This window comes from Mastigoproctus giganteus, chromosome 10, assembly GCF_048544385.1.
Source record: "Mastigoproctus giganteus isolate SK-2022 chromosome 10, ASM4854438v1, whole genome shotgun sequence".
Lineage (NCBI taxonomy): Eukaryota > Metazoa > Arthropoda > Arachnida > Uropygi > Thelyphonidae > Mastigoproctus > Mastigoproctus giganteus.
In genome coordinates this window covers 28240343-28255003 of record NC_143584.1, presented here as the reverse complement: position 1 = coordinate 28255003, position 14661 = coordinate 28240343, and the positions used below count along the sequence as shown (strand labels likewise).

The following is a 14661-nucleotide window of genomic DNA, read 5'->3' as shown; positions in this document are numbered from 1 at the left end:
ATATGAACAGCAATGTCATTGAAAGTGATCCTGACTGTGAAATTTCAGTTTCTGGTGGACTTGCTTATAAATATTTCATGTTTTTATTTATTTTTTACTTTGCAATAGTTTTCTGAGCATTCTGCAAACATTATTATTACGCAAAAGTTATGAAGAATACAGGGTTAGGATAGCGTAGAAAAGTGCGTGTGTGCAGGGGTTGACGAGCAAACCGAGCAGGGGGCGAAGCACCCTAGTAAATTATTAATAAAAATATTATTATATAAATAATGGAACATATTATATTCCATATATTTGTGGAATTTTAGCACCGAATCAAAATTCCATATTTTATATGGAATTGGACGTGATGAAAGGAAGGGGTTCGTGAGTCAAAAAAGGTTGGGAACTGCTGTTATAGGGCTAAGGCTATTTGAATTTAAAAATTGCTCATGAAGTTCTGAATGCTAAAAAATAAGGAAATAAATATAAATAAAAAAATAAGGAAATAAATAATAAGTAGCATAATTAGCATGAATAAAAATTTTATTTGGTTTATGTCTGCCTACTAAAATTTTTCTTATTTTTTTTTTTATAAATTTTTACTTTTATTTTTTTACCATTCAAAACTGCACAGCCATTTATTAAAATTCAAACAGCCATAGCACTGTAACCATTCAGGATCATACTCATGTTGCTATGAACTAATTTGATTAAGGAATCAAAGAATCATATGCTGTTGTTTGAAAAATTAATCCTGGATATATAAAACTGAGTTTTATGTTTCTGAGAGTCACAAGATGATGATTATACACCAACAAGCCAAAACATTATGACCACCTACCTAATATGATGTTGGTCCTCCCTGTGCAGCCAAAACAGCTCGTACCTGGCGAGGCATGGACGCTACAAGATTTCTAAATGTGTCTTGTGGTATCTGGTACCAACACATAAGCAGCAGATCCTTTAACTCCTGTAAGGTCTGTGGTTGAGATCCTGCAGATCGGAGTTGAGGTTCCAACATAAACCTCAGATGCTCGATGGGATTGATGTCTGGGGAATTTGGAGGCAAGGGCAATACCTGGAAGCCTTCCTCATGTTCTGCGAACCAGTCTCAAAAAATCCAGGCAGTGTGGCATTATCCTGCTGAAAGACGGCACCGCCAGAGGGGAAGACCGCTGCCACGAAAGGGTGTACCTGGCCAGCAATGATGTTTAGGTAGGTGGTAGACGTCAGCATGCCCGGCACATAGATGACTGTACTCAGTATCCCAGCAGAACATCGCCCAAAGCATGACACAGCCGCCACTGGCTTGTTTTCTTTCCATGGTGCATCCAGGCGCCATCACTTCCCCAGGTAAATGACACACACGTACCCAGCCGTCCACATGGTGTAACAGGAAACGCGATTCATTGGAACAGACGACCATCTTCCAATCACTCAAGGTCCAGTTTCGATGTTCGCATGCCCACTGTAGACACTGTTGCCAGTGAACCGTGGTTCGCATGGGCACTCGCAGTGGCCTGCGGCTACGCAGCCCCATTTTCAGCAGGGTTCGATGTACTGTGTGTTGTGACACATTACTCCCGTCACCAGCATTCCAATTACCAGCGAGTTTCACAACAGTCGCTCTTCTGTTGCCACGTACCATCTGGGAGAGCCTTGGCTCACCACGAGCATCAATGAGCTGTGGTCATCCAACACCTCGCCGGCGGATCGTGTGTTTCCCCTCCTTGGACCACTTTTGGTAGGTACTAACCATGGCTAATTGTGAGCATCCCATCAGCCGTGCCATTTCGGATATGCTCTGACCCAGTCGTCTGGCCATTACAATTTGGCCTTTGTCAAACTCGCTTAAGTCCGCTGCCTTTCCCATCTGAAGAACAAGAGTAACACTGATTAATGGAGCTCAGTATCAGGTGCTTTTTTATACCATGCCCCGACCCACGCCGTAGTTCACCTGCAGTTGTTTCGATTTGCATAACGACTTGTTGGTCATAATGTTTTGGCTCATCAGTGTATGTTGGTTGCCACCAGTGGCAGCATTTGATTGAGTTCATCACACAGTAGTCTACAGACATATACAAGTGTATATGGAAGGATGTATCCACTATTAATACCTAAGAGCAGTATAGAACATAACATGAATCTTTTTTCAATAAAGTTATATTGTGCTTATTACTGAGTATGACAATGTTTTCTTGCATACTATTGAACAAGTTACAGCTTTCTTTAGACCTCTTTTAAAGAAAACTATAAAGGTTTATTATTTAATAGCAATTAAATTTGCCGACTGAGAGGTGGTATGTACAATGCTAATTTAAATGAAAGAAATTATACTCTGCCTTTCAGTATCTGAGCAGTAAATAAAGTTATATTTTAGGCCACATGTCCACAATATTAATCTGAAGCAGTTGCAGTATTTAATCACATCTTTAAATGAGACATTTTCTTTGCACGTAGTTTCTTCATGGAATAGTTTATTTCTGGACAGTTACATGTTAAATAACAATGTGAATGAGATACTTAATCTAACTAGTAACTAATAAAATACCACTACCATAAAAATACTCACTTTGCAAATGGACTATTTCTATTGCATGCAAATCCACTTCCATACACACTACTATCAATATTGCCTGCATGAACAACAACATGGCACTGTCTCTCTGTAACCAGCTTCCAAAAATCATGCTAAAGCATGAAGTAAACATAAAAATTCACGGTTAGTAAATAATTTTATACTAATATAATAAAAATACTACTATCTCAAACTAATCATGCTTATATTATATAAAAACTGACACCAAATATAAGATTAACAAAACAGTAGTACCACTAAAAATATTCTTATGTACTAATAAAAGGCACCAAATATGAATGAACAATCAATTAACTGGACTACAACTGTATTAATAATTATTACTCTTTTATGATTAATACGATTACCACTCTCTGCCTTCTCCCACTCAACAATCCAATGGTTAAAAGGATGGTTGAGTGGGAGAAAACAGAGGGTGGTAATCAATGGAAACTACTCTTCTTGGACTAAGGTTATTAGTGGAGTTCCCCAGGAGTCCTTGTTGGACCCATTGTTGTTTTCTGTATTTATCAATGATATTGATGAAGGTATATCAGGCTTAATGTCCAAGTTTTCAGATGATATGAAGGTTTGTACAGTTATTAATGACAGTAAGAATGGTACACTACTGCAACAGGATCTAGAAGAGGTGAGCAGATGGGATGAGAGGTGTAACACTGACATAAGCATAGTACTGCATATTGGTAGCAGTAACTCCCCAGTAACATATAAACAGTGTGGTACTGCACTCAGGTAGTGGAGAATGAAAAAGAACTGGGGTAATTGTGCAGTCAGATATGAAGTTTTTTGAGTAGTGCAGACGGGCTGCAAGAGTAGCTAGCTTATGGGGTCTTGAATGATATAGGAATTTTGCTAGCAGGGACAAGGAGGTGATTATCCCATTGTACAAGGCAGTGGTCAGGCCATACCTTGAGTACTGTGTACAGGTCTGTAGGCCTCATTTTAGGAAGGATGTAGAGTTGCTTGAATGAGTGCAAAGAAGGGCAACAAGATTGGTGGCAGGGAACAAAGGAGTTCTCTTACCAAGAAAGATTTCATTCTGCAAATTGCAGCGTCTGGAGATTAGGCATCCCTGGGGTGATCTAACTGAGGCCTCGAATGGCAAGTTCAATGCTGATGGGAGTCTTCCCCTTGCTCAGATTCCGCACCTGAGAGAGCATAAATTCGAATTGAGGAAAGACAGTTGCAGAATAGATGTGCGGAAATTTTCCTTTAGCTAACGGGTGGTTGGCTGCTGGAAAAAACTTCCTATCTGCTGAGGAAGTTGATCACTTAAATAAATTCAAGGAAGAACTACGCAAACATTTAGAGCAAATGGATGAAATGGAAAGACTTTTTTCCTGGCTGATGCTGTATAAGTGTGCTTTCTTGCACCATATGCCTCTATTAATGCTAATGCTAATATAATTAATAAAAAAAACATAATGAAAAATGATGTATGCTTAAACCTTTCAGAAAGACATGGCTTGCTTATTAGCTTATTCTAAAATATCAAATTTCCACCTGAGTAAAATGGTGCAGTTCATAATCAGAAGCAAAGTGTTAACAAAAATATGCACCCAGTAAAGGAACAGGAAAGAAAGGAATCAGAAAGAGGAGGATATTATTTATAACTCCGAGTATTTTATGAAAAATAAAAAAGGTATAATGAAACCAAACCTTGAACCTAACTTACTTTGAAACACAAGTGGCAACTGGAGTTTAACCTTGATGAATGCAAAGTACTGCATATGGGTAGCAATAACCGAACAGAAACGTACCAAATGGGAGGTACTACACTTAGGGAAGTGGAAAGTGAAAAAGACCTGGGGGTAATTGTGCAGCCAAATATGAAGTTTGCTGAGCTGTGCAGATGGGCTGCCAGGACAGGTCATGGATGCTTGTCAATGATATATATGAATTTTGCTAGCAGGGACAGGGAGGTGATAATCGCGTTATACAAGGCAATGGTCAGGCCACACCTAGAGTACCGTGTACAGGTCTGGAGGCATCATTTTAGGAAGGATGTAGAGTTGCTAGAATGAGTACAAAGAAGGGCAACAAGATTGGTGAGGGGGAACAAAGGGGTGCTCTTACCAAGAAAGGCTTGAGTCTGCAAATAGCAGCGCCTGGAGAGTAGGCACCTGCGAGGTGATCTGATTGAGGTGTATAAGGCCTTGAATGGGTCGAGAAAGCTGAATGCTGATGGGATTCTTCATCTTGCTGTAACTAAGAACCTGAGAGGGGACACAGTTTCAAATTGAGGAAAGATAGTTGTAGAATAGATGTGCGGAAATCTGCCTTTAGCCAGCTGGTAGTTGATTGGTGGAACAGGCTTCCACCTGGAAGCATGTTCCACCAATCAACTACTAAATAAATTTAAGGCTGAGCTGGAGAGGCATTTGGAACAAATGGAGGGATGAAATGGTAGGGTTTTTTTTTTTTTTTGGCTGATGCTGCATAAGATTGCTTTCTTGCATTATATGCCTCTACTAATGCTAATACTAACAAATAGTTATTGTAATTCTAATGATCACAGGAATCCTCACTGATTTACAATATTAACTTTATTACTGTCTCTATAACTTTACATTATTTATTTGCTGTTGTTCCTAATAAATAAAGAAGTAATGATCAATGATCAAGCCATCACATGCAGATATTGTTGAGATATCAAAGACACAGTGTCACACAGATAAAAGTAGTGCAGAATTAGAATTTGGGGAGTACAATGTGTTCAGAAAGGATAGACAGGGTAGAAAGGGAGGAGGGATTATGCTGTTAGTTAAAAAACACAAAATCTAAGGAAGTGCACCCAGTTGATACAATGTTGAATCAGTTTGGGGGAAAGGGAAAATGAGAGTAGGAGTGTGTTATAGGCCTAATGATTCTGCTCAGTACAACGAATAACTGTGCAGAGAAATAGAGTAGTAAATCAAAATTTCTTGTAATGGGGGATTTTAACTTTCCAGATATTGACTGAAAATTGTGGGTTGGTCACTCTCGTGCTAGCAATACTTTTGTGGATTTATTGGCTTGTTAGTTTTGGGGATTGTTTTATACAGCAACATGTTCGAGGGAATAATACTCTTGATCTGATTATCAGCAGGGATTATTCATGTGTAAAAAATATTTGCAGATATCTGGTCCTTGAGGTTGTCACAGACATTCTCTCAGATATGCCAGACAAGCTGTACTTGCTATCTGGGAGTCTAAAACGCTGATGGAACTGATATTCGGGTGACACTCAAGTCAAGTGGACCCAATTTCGGTGAAGTGCGGACGGTCTGTGACAGCCAAATCCTCTGCTTGCACCTTCACGATGGTGGGACTGTTAGTAATCCTGGGTATAACCTCCATGCGCAAGTACATGGTGGGTGACCACCCAGGTGTGAACCAACGTAAGCAGGGTTCGAGGTGTGGCGCCCACACCACATGGAGGAACGCCGCCCCTCTATGTTACCAGGCAGTACTAGGTGGTAGATGACTCTCATCAACCGGTGAAATACCACCACTTTGCTTATTGGAGGCTTGAAATGGTGGAACCCATGTTTAGTCTCTAGAGCTAAGTTCCGGTCAACCTTTCCCTATCTCTTCCATCATGCAGTATGATTGATGACTTTTGAGGTTATGATGAACGTCGTGGCGAGATCCAATATTCCTTACATTTCGAGGGTACAGCTCTAAAATGGTGTTCGCAAGCCGGCCGCTAGTTAGTACACCGGACTTAACCTATTGGTAACTCTCTAGGAAGCTTCCGGATCAGCTAGTGTATAATCTTGCTGCCTCTACTCTGCCAGATAGTGACTGGAGGGAGTCCGAGTAGTGTGTATGTGGGGAGCATTGTCGAGGCCACGTTATGTCAAGGATCTGGGTATATTCTTACCACATGTACGCCATATCCAAAAATTTCATTACTTCATACAGCATGTCCCACCTACTTTTTCTTACTATTGAATACACCATGAATTGTCAAACTAATAGAGCAAGCTTATCTGCGAAAAGATCTAAACCTCACAAGGACTTCCTAATTCATTTCACAAATATACGTGGTCTCAATTCTAATCTCAACGATGTCCATTTCCACTTGCAGTCTGCCAAACCCCATGTACTTTTTCTGACAGAATCTCAGTTATCGGTTGATTCAACTACTGCTCATCTCAGATGCCCAAATTATTCGCTGTATGATTCCTTTCGCCTCAAAGGTGGTACTTGTGCATATGTCCGTTCTGATATTCCCTGTCAGAGACTTGGCAATTTGGAATCTCCTCTCTTTGATCTTCTCTGGCTTAAAATCTCTCTACCTCATTGTGTCAAATTCATCTGTTGTCTCTACCGTTCTCCCAACTCCACTAATCACTTGGAGCTCTTTGACTTCCTCTCTTTGCAACTTGACTTTCTCCAGTCCAACTTTCCTAACAGTGAAGTAATTTTCCTTGGTGATTTTAATGTTCACAACTCCAGCTGGCTTCCGTTTTCTAGTCACACCGACCCAGCAGGTCGAGATGCTGAGGCTTTTGCAATTACTAATGACCTAGCACAGATGGTTCATTTACCTACAAGAATACCGGACAATCCTAATCATACAGCCAATACGCTTGATCTTTTTCTCACAAACAACCCTTCTAAGTACACGGTCGAAGTGAGACGTCCTTTAGGCACTTCAGATCACAACTCGGTGATTATCTCTTCTCCAATGGAACCTTTATCTCATGGCTATTCCCAACCACGTGTTGTTTGGCATTACAAGAATGCAAAATGGGATGACCTGCGAGATTTCTTTTCCTTGGTCGGATTACTGTTTCAAAACTTCTGATGTCAATGTTTCCACACAGGTCATGTCAGTGAAACTATTCTTGCAGGAATGGAATCCTTTATCCCACACTCCACTTTAAAATCTCGTCCTTTATCTAAACCTTGGTTTCCCAATAAATGTGCTAAGGCTGTCCAAGAGAAGAATGTTGCATATCGTAATTGGCTTGTTTCTAATTCTTCTGTTTCATTTTCTGCCTACACCAAAGCTCGCAACAGTTGCAAAGCAGTTATTAACCAGTCCAAACTAGAGTTTGAACAGGCTAAGAGTAGAAAACTTGCTTCTTGCCCTAATGGTAGCCGAGCATTCTGGTCTCTTGCCAAAGCTATTGGCCGCAACTTTTGCCCATCTTTGCTCCCACCTCTGTCCAAACCAGATGGTTCTGTTGCCACTCCAGCCAAGGATAAAGCTGACCTGCTAGCATCCCATTTTTCTTCCAGCTCATGTATTAATGATCTTGGTAAAACACCTCCCACCATTCCCAACACACTCCATTCAATGCCTCCTGTGGTCTTCCGTCAAAAGGATATCAGAAGGATTTTGATGAATCTTGATGCTAAGAAAGCTCCAGGTCCTGATGGTATTTCTCCACTTGTTCTCAAAACCTGTGCTCCTGAACTTACTCCTATTCTTTGCCACCTTTTTTCACTTTCTTATTCCAAAGGTGTTTTTCCTTCTGCTTGGAAATTTGCTCATATCCAGCCAGTTCCTAAAAAGGGTGACAAATCCCTCCCATCCAATTATCGTCCCATTGCTATTACTTCTACTCTTTCTAAAGTAATGGAGAAATCAATTAACCACCAACTCTTAAACTACCTAGAAAACCTCCGTCTGATCAACGATCACCAGTATGGATTCCGTCAGTGTCGATCCACTGGAGATATTCTGGCTTATGTTACCCATTTATGGACTAATTCAATGGAAAGGTTCGGTGAAACACAAGTAGTTGCTCTTGACATCTCAAAGGCTTTTGATCGTGTTTGGCATAAAGGTCTTCTAAACAAGCTTCCATCTTATGGTTTGCCAACTGTTTTTAGTAATTGGTTATCCAGTTTTCTCTCTGATCGCTCACTGAGGGTGATGGTAGATGGCTCTCTGTCTTCTAACTTCTCCACTAATGCCGGTGTCCCCCAAGGTTCAGTTCTTTCCCCCACTCTTTTCCTCTTGTATATCAATGACCTTCTTCCATTGACTGGAAATCCTATCCATAGTTTTGCCGATGATAGCACATTGCATTCAACTTTCCATTTTGAGAAACCTTGTCCTGCTCAATCAGCTTCAACTTCTCGAAAATCTGCTACCAATTCCTTAAATGCCGATCTTCAGGTAATTCTCCAGTGGGGCAAAGACAACTTAGTTGATTTCAACCCTTCTAAAACTCAGTCTTGTCTTATATCTCGCAAAAAGAATTCTTCTACTCCTATGCTTATCTTTAGTGACACTCCGATTTCTAGGCAAAATGATATATCTCTTTTGGGGATTACCCTGACTTCTAATCTCTCTTGGCACAAGCACATTACAAATATTGCTTCCTCTGCATCTAAAAAACTTGGTTTTCTCTTTCGCTCTCGGCGTTACTTTTCTTCCAAACAGCTGCTCACTCTGTATAAATCACAAATCCGCCCTGTCATGGAATATTGTTCCCACATCTGGGGTGGTGCCCCCAAAACCTCTCTCAAGCTTCTTGATTCCATTCAGAAGAGGGCAGTTAGGTTAATTAATGATACATCTCTAACAGAGTCTCTCCACTCGCTTTCTCATAGACGTACTGTTTCTGCTGCATGCCTCTTCTACAGATACTTCCATGGGCACTGTTCTTCTGAATTGGCTTCTATAATTCCTGCTCTCTCTTTCAAAACAGTCCGAACACGTGCCGCCACCAGCCAACATCCATTTACTGTCCAACTTCAAACCCACAGAACCAACTTTTCATCTTCCTCATTTATTCATTCAACTGCCGTTTTCTGGAACAACCTTCCTTCATACGTATTTCCTGAAAATTACAATCTACAGAAGTTCAAGTCCAATGTCAACAAATATCTTCTTTCGTCCTCTTAACCTCAAACCCAAGCACGGTACTAAGTACTATAGGTTCTAATACCTCTCGTGTTTGGGGTTCTCATAAAAAAAAAAAAAAAAAAAGATAAAGGAACCATTAGGTGACAGTGATGTGGGATTTATTTAAAGATGTAAATACCATGAAGGGTAAAACGAAGGGTTTTTGTTTTCGTAAAAGTGACTACAGCGGTCTCAGACAGTTTTAAATTCTATAGAGTGGGTTCAACTGATGATGTTTAAAACAGTTAATTCTAAATGGGAAGCCTTCAAGGAATTAATCTTGGAAGCTATTTGGCTTTCATACCAACTAAGGAATACTGTTCAAGATTTAGACCTAAATGGATGTCAGACGAACTGAGGCTCGTGGCAGAGAAGAAAAATGTCTGGGATGCATATGCATATAAATATGGGATGCATATATTTATGCATATAAATATAATCAGGTGACACAGAAGCCTATGGCATATATAAGTTAGTCTGTAATCAAGTCACAAAGGAGGTTAGGCAAGGCTGATTACGAGAAATCCTTGGCAAAGGATGCTAAGAAAAACAACAAAGACTTCTTTATTTATGCTAACTCTAGAAGAAAGGGGATGAATCAGATTGCTTCACTTGATGGTCCTGCTAAAATAGCTGACAAACTGAATGAGCATTTTGCATCTACATTCACACATGAGGAATTCTGTAAGGAAGGGGAGGACAGAAGTTTACTAAACTCTAACAGGGAGCTAAATTATTTTGTAATAAGAGAGCAAAGGGGAGGAGAAATTATTGAGGTTAAACATAAAAAGGCACCTGGGGCAGATGGATTCTATCCAGTTATACTGAAGGAGGCAGTGAAGGAAGTTGGCAAACCCTTAGCCTTAATTATAAGAGCATCTTTAGATTGAGGGGAGGTCCCCATGGGCTGGTGATGTGCAAATGTATCCCCAATTCACAAAGGGGGTTGAAAGTGTGACACAAATAATTATAGACCTGTTAGTTTAACTTCTGTTCTGGGGGAAATAATGGAGTCTCCAGTTAAAGAAGTGATGAAGGATCACCTAGAAAAGACTGCAGTAATAGTTCAAATACAGCATGGGTTTGTTAAGGGGAAGTCTAGTCTGATCAATTTTATTGGATACTATGATGTGGTCACAAAGAAACTGGATGCAAAAAATAATTTTGATATCATATACTTGGATTTCAGGAAAGCTTTTGATACTGTTGCACATGGAAGACTGCTTTACACATTGGAGCGGTATGGCAATAAGGGCAAGTTACTGCAATAGATAAAGGGATAGTTGAGTGGGAGATGGTAGAGAAGTGGTAATAAATGGACACGGCTCTGTGTTGACTAATGTTATTAGCGGAGCCCACAGGGTTTGGTTCTGGGCCCTTTGTTTTGTGTGTTTATCCACAATATCGATAAAGGTATATTAGGCTTAACTTCCAAGATTGCAGCTGATACAAAGGTTGGCAGGGTCGTTAATGACCTAAAGACAGTATGCTATTGCAACAGGATCTAGAAAAGTTAGGCAGATGGGCCGAGAAGTGGCAACTAAAGTTTAACATTGAGAAATGTAAAATACTGCTTATGGTTAGTAGTAACTCAAGAGAAAAGTACCAACTGTGTGGTACTACCCTCCGGGATGTGGATGAAAAAGACCTGGGGGTAATTGTGCATGAAGTTCTCTGAGCAGCGCAGACGAGCAGCCAGAGGTCATGGAGCTTTGTAAGTGATATATAGGAATTTTGCTAGCAGAGACAAGGAGTTGATTATCCCATTGTATAAAGCAATGGTCAGGCCATATCTAGAGACTAGGCACCTGCAAAGTGATCTGATTGAGGTCTATAAGGCCTTGAATGGTTTGAGCAGGCTCAATGCTGATGAGATACTTCCACTTGCTCAGATTAAGAACCCGAGGGGGCATAGATTCAAATTGAGGAAAGACAGTTGTAGAATAGATGTGCGGAAGTTTGCCTTTAGCCAATGGGTAGTTGATTGCGGGAACAGACTTCCATCTGTTATTGTGGAAGTTGATAGCTTAAACAAATTTAAAGCTGAAGTAGACAAACATTTGGAGTGACTGGATGGGTGAAATGGGAAGATTTTTTTTAAATTTATTATTATTATTTTTTTTTGGCTGATGGTGAGTAAGCTTGCTTTCTTGCATCATACATCTCAACTAATGCTAACTGTACTGACTGAATAACACTTACACATAGATTTGATGGATAATTATTACTGATAGTAAAAAAAAAATCCCAAAATAACTGTAATGAAAGGAAAGTGTAATTACAACAGTGTGAGTGTGCCATAATTAATGTGCTTTAAAGTATTATCAAGAATAAGAAGATAAAAGGAAGAAATCTACAGATGGTAGTACAGAATTTATAGTATCATTCAGACCTATTATATAATTGTTCTAAAAAAATTCAAATAAATAGAAGGAAACAAAAGGTGAATTCGGAAACAAAAGGTGAATAGTATTCGTGCATCATTACACACGCACAGAGAGAGAGAGAGAGAGAGAGAACAATGGATGGAAGTTTGTTCCAACAATTAACTAACCGCTAGCTAAAGGGAAACTTGCGTACATCTATTCTACAACTGTCTTTCCTCAGTTTGAATCTATGCCCTCAGGTTTGTAATCTGATCAAGAAGAAGAATCCCATCAGCATTAAGCCTGCTCAATCCATTCAAGGCGTTATACACCTCAATCAGATCGCCTCACAGGTGCCCAGTTTCCAGAAGTTGCAATTTGCAAAACTTGCTTTCTTTATAAGAGCACCCCTTTGTTCCCTTCACCACTCTTGTTGCCCTTCTCTGTACTCATTTAGGCAACTACATCCTTCCTAAAATGAGGCTTCCAGACCTGTATGCAGTACTCAAGGTGTGGCCTGACCATTGCCTTATACAAGGGGATAATCACCTCCTTATTCCTGCTCACAAAATTTCTGTATATCATTGACCCATGACCTACTCTGGCAGCCTGTCTGCATTGCTCAGAAAATTTCATATCTGACTGCACAATTACCCTAAAGGTCTCTTTCATTCTCCACTACTCTGAGTGTAACACCACATAGTTGATACATTTCTCTGGGGTTACTGCTACCCACATGCATTTGTCAATGTTAAACTTCAGTTGCCACTTCTCAGCCCATCTAAACAACTTTTCCAGATCCTGTTGCAGCAGCATACTGTCATTAATATTATTAACAACCCTGCCAACCTTTATATCATCTGCAAACTTTGACATTGAGCTTGATATATCTTTATCAATATCATTGATAAATATACAAAAAAACAATGGACCCAACACCGAACCCCGAGGGATACCACTAATGACATTAGTCCACATAGAGCAGTACCCATTGACCACCACTCTCTGTCTTCTCCCACTCAACCATCCTTTTGTCCATTGTAACAACTTGCCCTTAATGCCATACTGCTCCAATTTGTACATTTGTCTTCCATGTGCAACAGTATCAAAAGCTTTCCTGAAATCCAAGTCTATGATATCAAAATAATTTTTTGCTTCCAGTTCCTTTGTGACCACATCATAGCATCCAATCAAATTGGTCAGACAAGACTTCCCCTTAACAAACCCATGCTATGTGTGAATTACTGCTGCAGTCTTGTCTAAATGATCCTGAAATGTTTCTTTAACCAGTGAACGTGATGTTAACAAAATTTGGTGAATGATGTTAACAACTTCAAGCATTAAAATCATCTGATACTGAATTAACATTCTAGCAATGTATATCAAAATAAGTTATGCATGTGGATGTGCTAGAGTATGCTTGATCACTAATGAGTTGCTGGAATCAAGAAGCAAGAAACAGTTTGAAATGGTGTATTTTATCTTGTGGACTAATTGAGTTCATGAAATGGACAAAATCAAAGCTGATACCAGAACTCTATGGAAAACAGAGTTTTGATGTTTGCTTGTGGGACATTTATTCAACAAATATGGAGCCATAAAGAATTTTTTATAGCACTACTCCATTAAAATATAACTAATGATACTGATTGAAACTGAAGACCATACTTGAGAAATACTAAAATTCATGCTTGTGAAATTTTAATTTTTTGGCTTAAGAGTGCAATGATGCAGCTTCTAGAGGATTCAATGAAGTTTTTCCTTTATTTGATCAATAATGCAGATTTCCATCTATTGCAAATTAATATGTCCACAAATAACCTAACATGATTTAGACAAGTGGAGGGGGAAATAAAACATTAAATTTTCAAATATATAGAAATATATATATATTATTTATTATTTTTTAACTGAAGAAAGTTTTACTCCACCAAGTACTTACCTCAGCTTCTTCTGGTGCAGGTTCAGTTTTATACCACATTGCCATCGTGTTTCGGGCTACTCTATAAAAGCTACTTAGTGACATTGAACGCCCCTGTAATGGTTAAAAATACTTTTAAAATTTAAAAATTACTCTTAGGCATAAACAATGTTCAAATATATAATTAGCAAAATTAGTGCTCATAAATCATTAATATCTAATAATATGAAGCATGATTATTAATTTTACTGTATTTCAATAAATTATATCTGCAGATTGTATCATCTTTTTGCCTGAATTAGAATCCTGTTGATTTTGTGTTCTGGCTCTGTGTGAACAGAATCCCCAGACTTTCCTTCCATTAAATTTGAATATATATAGATAAATAAGAAATGAATGCCATTTGGTGAAGTGGGGTGAATAAAGTACTAAAGTTGTCACAAAATACAAAAACTGCTTTTTAAAAGCTTTGTTAAATATAAAATCCAATTAATCCAAATAAATAGAGAGACAGAAATTATTATATTTACATGGGGGGGGGCTAGCGTGACAATGTGCTAACACTGCGTTCGTACCGCCATCTATAGCCTAATTTGTTTCTATATATTTTCAGTTGAACTATTGTTTTGTCAGTGGTTTGGTTTGGCCATGAGAGTACTAGGCTTTCTGTTTTATTATTTTTTGCTGCTGAAAGACCACCGCTATGTAAATCTATTGCATTGGCGGTCTGATTTTAGTTTCATTCCGTTGTTGCATGGATTTGTTTAGCATTTGAAATGCAGTGATTCCCTGCCTATTACTGGCCTTGTGGTCCTCTGTTGAGATGGGGCATAATGGTCAGTCTATTTTGTTTCATTTTATTAATTATTATTTTCAATTTATTTGGTCATGTAATGTTGTTAGCCTACGTTTCCACCCTAGTGAGATTTCACATAATTCGGAA

General features: G+C 39.1%; 1 protein-coding gene across 1 annotated transcript in view; it reads right to left on the bottom strand.

Annotated features, from left to right (window-relative positions):
• Nucleotides 1-14661, bottom strand: part of LOC150078915 (uncharacterized) — a 508023-nt gene that overhangs the window by 205624 nt on the left and 287738 nt on the right. Inside the window, exons 12-13 of the mRNA XM_090382884.1 lie at nucleotides 13740-13832; nucleotides 2555-2673 (exon numbers count right to left, since the gene is read on the bottom strand). Coding sequence (XP_090239010.1) covers nucleotides 2555-2673; nucleotides 13740-13832 — 212 coding nt within the window. The remainder of the gene's footprint in view (nucleotides 1-2554; nucleotides 2674-13739; nucleotides 13833-14661) is intronic.